We start from the raw sequence: 9149 nt of genomic DNA on the forward strand, positions 1-9149 counted from the left end.
AGTCCTCTTTTGTCAGTTCAATAAAGACACAATCCCAGAATTTCTTCAAAATACAACTTTACTGCTTTTCAAAGTATATCTACCGCGAGGGTGAAAACATGAGAACCCTCGGCTTCAAGACAACATCGTCCTGCATTTAGTCTGACTCGATGAGGTGCAGTTTGAAGGCAAGAGTTCAAGTTAAGCGATTCTCAGTAGCTCCAGCGTCCCAGCGCTGTCGGTCCATTTGAAACTCATCCGGGCACTTTGAGCTGTTGCACCTGCAGCGTCAGGGTTTCTCTCCGTTTGTGAGCCATCTTACTTCAGGTCTCACCTCCTGACTGGCCGAGATCATCAAATGTGTGTCAAAAGAGTGTCAGGAGAGCTTGTCTATGTTGGCTAGGAAGCGCTTGGCCCACCACTCATCCAGATCTATGGGCACAAAGTCTAAAGAACGGGGGGAAAAAAGAATTTCAGGCATCACTATGAAAGAGTGCAATCACATTTCTGTGTGATTATTTTTAATTTATAGCCTCGCAAACCGTTACAAAGATGAGTTTGCTGGTCTGTGCCCATACAAGTATTACATGAAAACTAGATTGAATAAATGGACAATAACATCTCTGGGTATTTTAAAACTATACTAGCTCGATAATTTTTTTATATAATTTTATCTTTACAGCTATGATTAAACGTCAAATTGCCTCTGCTTTTACTCAAAGAGGGGAACGTAAGCCCGAGTATGTATTTATAAGCAGTCACTGCCCTCTTGTGGTCACTTTGAGGAACTTCAACACTTTAAAATTCAGTGATAACGCTGGTCGTTTCATTGTTAGTATCATCATAACAATCAAATTGGGAACTCATTTGTTAGCGCGACAGCAAATAATCCAGAAAATGTATTTACATTTACTGGCTAAGATTTTCTGACTGTGTTTATTTACTTTTTCTGATAGTGACGCCACTTTGTTAAAATTAAGATATAAACACACACCATGCTCTGTAATTGAAACTGGAGAAATGAGAAATAATATGAATAACCACTGTGGTGACATTAAGGAACTGCAATTTATAATCTCTCAAGTTAATTTAGAGCAACATACCACCACTTCTGGTTCTCACTTTCAAAATAAGTGCATTAGGTAAGCATGTGTGTAATGCCAGTTAATAACTTTTCAAATGACTATTAATACCAGATTTAATCTTTGTTGGCATGATAGCTGAGAATAATAACCAGGAAAAGCGGTTCACGGTTAAAAAAAAAAAAAAAGTGCTAAATAGCATGCTAAACAACAAAAGTTGTTTTTGTGGAGGATTTTAGCAAGTGAGACCATTCTAACTGCTAACATCGCAACAAAAAATTAGCATTGGCGGAATCAAGAAACAGATTAAAAAAAAACATACATATCAATAATTACTATAAGCCAATTATTTTGTATTCGTAACACAGTAAACAACTAGACTTCTGATTCTCTAACATTTCTTTCGAGTTTCCGAGAATCGTTTGCGATCACTGCCCTCTTGTGGTCACATTAGGGAACTGGACATCATAATCTGACAATCAATCAATCATAATTTCATGAAAATGCTGATTTTAGAGCAACATATAACCACTTCTGGCTCGTCTTTCAAAAATAAAGGAAGCAGTGGCAATCTATTTCTTCATTTAAATGTAGAAGTCATTAAAAACCCACTGATTTTTGCAAATAGTCCAAGATTTTAATAACCAACAAATTATAAATACTTCAATTCTGAACTGGACTGTTACTTTAATTGGATTTCAATTGAATTTGTTAATTTTGTCTGAAGTGACCTGAGAGGCCTTCTGTTGTCAATTAATACTATACTTAAATTAAAATTAATTTCATTAAAAACAAGATATGAACATTTGCATTTCTAATCCCCTCTAAACACTCCCCTCAGCATGGCTCTTTGGCAATGATGATAAAGAAAAATCTAAATTAGGATTTTTACACGTGTCAACAAAGTTGAAAACTTAGCACAAGATCTGATGCTTATGTGTAGCAGGATGCATGATCTTTGTCATATTCAGCAGCTGTACTCACTGTTCATGTCTGGACTGGGAGTGGTCTCCTTGTAGTAAACTGCTCTCTGGGACACCTCCAGTTCCTGACCAACCTCCTGCCAGACTGAAAAAACAAGTCAGTTAGTGCAGTAAACATTAACACCAAAAATATCCTTATCTGTCCTTGATAACAGAGGAAAAACAGTTGTGTATCTCAGCGTTATACCCACAGTGTCAAATAAGTAAAGTCCTCTGGGGAAAACTGCTTCGAAGAATTGCCACTTGTGACAAATGTTTGCATTGCAAATAATGCACAATAGTCATGTGCAGGATGAACTCTGATTTAATCTCTGGTAGCTACCTGCAGGTGTCCACTTTCAGAAAGCTAAAGTGTATACGTTTGATTTTTATCATAGTTTGGAGTTATTAGTGAGGGGGAACAGCAATCTTTATCAGAAGTGGGGGTTGGGCCAGCTTTGCGCCCTTGTCTGCTCAACCACAAGGTTACTGAAGTTGTTTATGACCTGCTGCGGCTGAGCTTCAACGCCAGCAACTAACAGGACAAAAAGAAGAATGACCGAGCCAAGTGAAGTCTCCTGGAGACAGAGATTCTGTGAATCTGGAACCCAGTGCTTTAAAACCCTTTGTCCCCTCAGAGCCTCTTACTGCCTTTTCTTCATGTGGACAGCGAGTCTCTCTTCCAAATCAAAGCCTAAAATGTTGTTTTCCTCAGCACGTGTGCCAGGGTGGGTATGATATGTGGGTGTGTGAGAACTGCTCTTGTCGGTGCCTATCATGGCTATCAGTGTCAGAGCAGCTGTGTGGGTGAGGCTTGGGAAGGGGAGGAGGAGGTTCATTTGAGGCTCTTAAAATGCTGATAGTAAAACAATGTCATTCACAAAACAAGGAGGAACAGTGTCTGGATGAAGTGAGACAATGAAAAATGTTGCTTTGTCTTGTATAGAAAGTCCTTACCCTCAGAGACAAACTTGACATTTTCCTCGTGTGCAGGGGAGAAGCTCTCTTCTTGCTGAACGTCTGCAGGGAGAGCTGGAGCAGGATGACTGTACTTCTTCCCATTTAGTCGGTTGAAAACTATCTTGGGTGCAGGCAGGCTGATGGGGTTCAAGAGAAAAAAATAACAAGTACTGTGGAGATTTCTGGGGGGGAAAAGCACATATTTGGAGCTATAATTTTCTAAAACAAGTCAGCCTTTAATCCCAAATTCAAGCAAGGTTGGTTGAGCAGGAGGCAGAGATTACAACAGCTGAATGAAGGGCCATGTGCCACCAAGGTCACACACAAACACACTCAAGGCCGGCCCAGCTGCTTCAAAGTCATGACAACAGCCAGAGGCACAAGAGTGTGAAGGTGTGTTTTGACTCCACAAGGCCAGTGCTGATGGGCAGAAGCTGCGTGTGTTAAACTGTGCGTGTCCTAAACTGTGCGTGTCCACTGACAGACGACTCACTAACACACACTTTAACCACCTGATAGTAGCCATAATATCAAAATAAATACCAGTATCTCTTAGGAAGTCTTTTAAAGATGCACATATGAAAGCATGAAGGAGATATTTCAATCTAGACATCCGTTTTCTGAAGCTGCACACTCACTCAGGTATGTTCCAAGACGTCTGTTTGTGCTTAAAGTCATTTATTTTGCTGTCCAGCTGTTGAGTGGGCCCTGCAACACATGTAAAAAAGAATGTCCAGCATGCCTGAAAGTGTGCTACTGGATGAAACATGGTTTAAAGTTGCTTCAGACTCACCTGTCCGTCGTTGTGTGGCCAGCTTGCTAGGACCTCTTGTGATTGTGTACATCATGCGCAGGCAAATTCCCCTGCTCTAAGTTTGACTCTCCAAAGCACTTGTTAAGACACTTAAAGGTAAACGCATTCCCTCAAAAACCCGTCTATGTCAAGAAACGCCTTCGACGCGGGTCAGTAGATCAGTTTAAACTTCACTTATAGGTTACCGATGCAGACGGACACAAGAGCAGCCAAAGTGTTTTGTAACCTCATGAAACTGTAGTGTGCGCCGAGCTTCTCTCCGCGTAAAACCAGCAGCCGTGACGCATCTCAGCCGGCGTCCTTTCTTCCCTCACCTTCTGTCCCAACGTCCTCGCAGGTAAGACACGGATCGTAATTCACTTTGCTGCTTATGTGTCCTCGCCAGTCACAATGTCACATAATCTGAAACAGTGGCAGTCATTCAGAGACACTGGACGCACGCCGTCAAAACGTATCGCTTCTCAACGTCCCTACACGCCTCCTTCCGCGCTTTAAAGAGACAGCGACCCAAGACTGTAGGGAAAAACACAGAAGAACTTTAAACCTGGACTGTACGGGGACAGATTGGCCGTATTTTATTTTATTCAAGTTGTATTTAACTGGATTTGTTTCTTCTCTTGCTGCAGAGTTACACGGTTTAATGTCGCGTATATGCGGTGTTTTGTCATTGTTAACGATTATTTTCAGAAAAGCATGGGTTTACAAAATGAGAGTGCACCCTGATGATTGGGTATTTGATCACATCGCTTCCCTTCAACACATAGTAATGATTCTTTAAAAAAGAGAAACAGATGAAGCTCATATTTTGCCCTGACCTCAGTTTAATACAATCTTGGGTTTTATTGGTATGATGATGGTTTTTATTGTAAGGTGACAGATAAACTACACATGATGGGAGTTTGGGTCCACTTCCGGCAGCCTTTACTGTTAATATCGTGTAATGTGACGACATTAATACACTGATGCTTCCTCCATGGTACAACAAAGAAAGAAGAACTTATCTTACAAAGTGTAATCATGATCTGTGGTTCAGGTGCTGCTGTATATGCTGTATGAACTATATGTTCTTACAACAGTAAATCATTATATTACATACAATTACTTGCAGTTAATACAACCCTATTCCCCCAAAAGTTGTAAAGCCACGAATAAAGAACATAAGAGTGCAATGATTTCCAAATAGTTTCAACCCTAAATTTAGTTGTAAACACTAAAACATCTCACAACTAATAGGTTTAACTGGCAGCAGGTGAGTAACATGACTGGATATAAAGAGAACATCTGTTAGAGACTGAGCCTCTCAGAAGCACCACTCTGTGAAAGACTGAGGTAACAAATAGGTCAACAGTTTTAAAAAAGAAAGAAAGAGGGGTTTTCATATTCTGTACGCAACATAATACCATTACAAAAGCCAGATAATGCAGAGAAATATTTAAATACAAGAGACAAAACTGAAAATCAGCATTAAAAGATCTTCGAGCCCTTTAGGCAGCTCAGCATTAAAAAACGACACAATTCTACAATCCTCTGGGTTCAGGCTCATTTAAGATGGACTGAGGTGAAGCAGAAAACTGACCAGGGGTGTGATGAAAGAAAATGTTATCTTAGTTTTTGGACATCATGGGTGTTACCTAATCTGGAATAAAGGGGAGAGAAGTCCAGCTGGTTATCAGTCTTAACAGTACAAATCCCAGAATCCCTGATGGAGTTGGGCATATTGGTGCCCATGATGTGGCTAAAGTGCACATCTGTGATGGCACTATGTAAGCAATATCCATCTGATATCCAGACAACGTCTCAGAATGCCTTAATTATTCATACAAAATAACTCCAAATCATATTCTTGGAGAATAAAAACGTTTTAGAAGAAAAAGAGTTAATATAGAGAGCTCATATGCCCTGCCTGCACCCATCAGCCACTGAAACCATTTAGTGAAGTCTGAAACAGAAAATATGACAAAGGAGAGCAGCAACTGCTCTGTTGTGAAATGCTGACAAAGTCTCGATAAAGGAAGAGATGATTCGACACTGTGGTGAACGCGTCCCGATTCTTTTTTTTAACGTGCCGTCGACATCAAATTCAAAACGAGTGTTCCTTTGTTCAAGAAAGAAAAACATTTGATGTTTTTCAAAAACAGAAATGCAGCAACAATATCTTTTGTTTAAACCTCCTAAAATATTCATAAAGAACCTATCAAACTATTTCTTAACAAGTGTGGAAACTGTCTAATTTGACTATCCCTGTGTGTGTGTGTGTGTGTAATAATTCAGAAGTGCGGATCACAGTCTTCCAGCAGGCTATCGGTGATGTAGCTGATCTTCAGCTGGCTTTGGTAATAGTTCTTCTCCACGGCAGTGTTAACAGTCCATCCAACCACCTCCACTCCTCGTTCTGCCCAGTACTGAACATAGTCCCTGATTGAAAGAAAGGAGTGGGTAGAAAATCAAAAGTTACACTTCAGTTCTCTGATAAACTGCTGTAGCTGACACTGAAGGATCTGGTTGTGAACCATGAAGCTGATTAGATGCTAGTGCAATTTAAACTACCGTTAAACTGATAGACACATGCTTTATGTCACCTACTGTGAGATAAAGTCCTTTTGCACCAGGATGGCAGAGATTCCACACAGTTTCCACAGTACATGATTGTGGGCCCAGTCCAACAAGATGTCGAGAACACCAGCCCACAGCTGTCCCCATGACGACGTGGAACTAGGAGTCCCGTCGCCAAAGCGGCTCAGTCTCCAGGGCCGGTGGGTGAGAGCCGTGACCACGTAAGGGTCAATCTGACGCATCTGTGGGCCAAAAGAGGCCACAGCTCAAATGACTGTGTTGAATTAGAAATTAGAAGGTGGACCTGGCAGTTGGAATAAAAGGCTGTGGACTCATTTCAAGACGAAACAGCACCAAGCAAGTTACATTTTATTTTGGAAAAAGAAGAAGTCCACAGTGCCTTGAATGGTGAGTAAGTAAGTTTGTGCTACTCTGTCATATTTGCTGTTACCTTGTAGATGACTTTGGGTTCAAAAGAGGAAACAACACTGGTGTTGTAAAGAACTGGGAACTTCTTGTACATCTCATGAAGCACTGATGCAGCCTGAAAATCAGAGATGCAGAACAATGTTCAACAAAAAAAAAAAACTCACTGTAGCCATGTGAGATGAACCACACTGGTTCAATCACACAAGTGATTGTCTTGTTTATGAGACTGCTTTCAATGTACAATTATTGTGCGGTCAGACAGCTAAAGAAAGTCTGTGATCACTTACACTGAGTAGTTACTTTGTTAGAACAAATGTTTTTTTTTAATATCCAGCGCTTTGGTCAACAACAGCTGTTTTAATTGTGCTTTCTTAACAAACTTGATCTCGTGTCATGTACCTAAAAGCATCTTGATAATCAGCCTTATTTTTAGATGAAAAGTACTCAAACTGGGGGCCTCCTCACTGATGCAATGAGTGCTGCGTTCGGCAAACATCTCATTTTAAGCCAGGTTAATTCATTAACTACCTTATCAGGTTGACCTTTGACATCAAAGAATATGGTCAGGTGGTGTCTGATGCACTCCCCCACTGCCTCCTGCAGAGTTGGAACCTTTTCCCCTGCAAACTTGTCCCTGCGGAGGAAAGAAGCCATCATTGTTTTATTCCTGGCATTAGAGCTTCACACATTCAAAGCTATTTGTGATTTTTCTTTCTCATCAGAATAGATACATGTCCTCAAACCACTTTTATGAAAATTCTAGATATGTACACTACTGTCTATTGGCAAGAAAACACAATCAAAGGTTTCTGTGAGATGAATGTCACAGACTGACAATTAAGTATCTCTTGTATTAACACAACATTCTCTCTCTCTCTCTCTCTCTGTGTTAAACATGCAGCATACTTCAGCCTGTGGTGAGCAGCAGCATCTAATCTTCTAAGTTGGGCAAAAGGAAGCTTGCTAATTGGTCCAGAGCCATTGGTGGTACGATCCACAGTCTCATCATGCATCAGTACTGGGATTCCATCAACGGTGAAACTCAGGTCAAGTTCCACTCCAGCTGCCCCGTTTCTGCTGGCCTGGAGTAGACAATAAGTGCAGAAACACCTCATCTATGGCGTTGCAATTACAATGTTGTACACACTTAATTTTGAATTATAAATCTATACAAGGACAGACCCTCTAAGTACTCTGCATATCCTCCCTTATCAAAATTAGAATCCTGATTTATGTAAAAGACAATGTTTATCAGCAAAATGGAGAGCTCAACATCAGGATGATGAGAAAACATTTCTATTCTGCGCCGTTTATTAAAACCAGACAAGAATTAGTGTTGAATCTTACATGGTCCCTGTCACTGAGTGGGTGGGTCAATATTCAACTGGTAAAAAAAAACAGAGCAAAAGCTCTTCAGAATAACAGAAGTAAATAAACTGAGAGGACGAACAGTACTTACACAGAGGGAAAGATGCTGGAAGCTTCTGGGTCACTTATGATATACAGAAGCAGAATTAGCACCATATGTAAAAGTATGAGATTATGGAATAACTCCATCATGGAGGTGACATCAGTTAGAATACTATGTTACTATGGTGATAAGGTGCAACATAAGCCTCAGATCTGCATCTATTGGGACCAATAAGACTCTCAGCTAACCCAATAATCATTTAGAAACTTCATCACATGGCACCACCACGTTACGCACAATCTCACAATGAAGATCTCATCTCAATTTATTTGCGCCTGCAAAAAGGTCTAATGGGCCTTTTATTTGTCAGGTGCGGAAGTCTCTACAGTTCTTATGACGAAAATGTGGTTCTGATCTGCACCAGACCCTGATCACTGTCGCACCAGAGCAGGTGTCTGTAAGTCTGACCTCTCTGATCGCTGCCAAGGTGTTCTCCGGTGCGTCGTGACTCCCTCCGCGGTGCGCCACCACCGGAACGCCGCCCGAAGGAGCTCTGGCCCGCAGGACCCGAAGGGCCAGGTCCACCGGCACCGGGGGGAACTGGAACATCACCATGAAGACGTAAAGGAGCGCTGTGAGGAGTGAGGCCCCCGCAGTGCTCCTCGTTATCAGGAGCACTAAAAGGAACACGACCGAGAAATACACCACCTCATCTCCGAGCTGCAGCATGGCGAGATGACGGAGTAACGTCACGACAAGCGGGGAGGATGAGAGAGTCGCTGGTTAGAGAGATGGTGTTAAGATAGGTGAGGTCGAGCTGTTAGCTGACGTCATGCTGTGGCTCTGATGAGCGAGAACCAGCAGTTTCACTTCAGGATTGGGGGGAAGGATGGATGAGGGCGAGGGAGCACCGCCGCAGCTACTTTATCGTCAAGCCGGAAAGAGGGATATCATTTAAT

The 9149-nt window shown here is 41.5% G+C and overlaps 2 protein-coding genes across 2 annotated transcripts; both read right to left on the bottom strand.

The window, feature by feature from the left end:
* Positions 1-40: 40 nt before the first annotated feature.
* Positions 41-4571, bottom strand: LOC140274025 (MAPK regulated corepressor interacting protein 2-like). The gene is made up of 5 exons (XM_072369712.1): positions 3777-4571; positions 3622-3691; positions 2981-3120; positions 2046-2129; positions 41-426 (listed from the first exon to the last, which is right to left on the bottom strand). The coding sequence occupies exons 1-5, from the start codon at positions 3829-3831 to the stop codon at positions 356-358; spliced, it is 420 nt and encodes a 139-aa protein (XP_072225813.1). The 5' UTR covers positions 3832-4571; the 3' UTR covers positions 41-355.
* A 118-nt stretch (positions 4572-4689) lies between these two features.
* On the bottom strand, positions 4690-9113 carry LOC140274024 (glycerophosphodiester phosphodiesterase 1-like). The gene is made up of 6 exons (XM_072369711.1): positions 8659-9113; positions 7686-7861; positions 7308-7413; positions 6802-6894; positions 6381-6592; positions 4690-6212 (listed from the first exon to the last, which is right to left on the bottom strand). The coding sequence occupies exons 1-6, from the start codon at positions 8917-8919 to the stop codon at positions 6065-6067; spliced, it is 996 nt and encodes a 331-aa protein (XP_072225812.1). The 5' UTR covers positions 8920-9113; the 3' UTR covers positions 4690-6064.
* Positions 9114-9149: the final 36 nt, after the last annotated feature.

This window comes from Leuresthes tenuis, unplaced genomic scaffold, assembly GCF_036924035.1.
Source record: "Leuresthes tenuis unplaced genomic scaffold, fLeuTen1.0.hap1 SCAF_17, whole genome shotgun sequence".
NCBI lineage: Eukaryota > Metazoa > Chordata > Actinopteri > Atheriniformes > Atherinopsidae > Leuresthes > Leuresthes tenuis.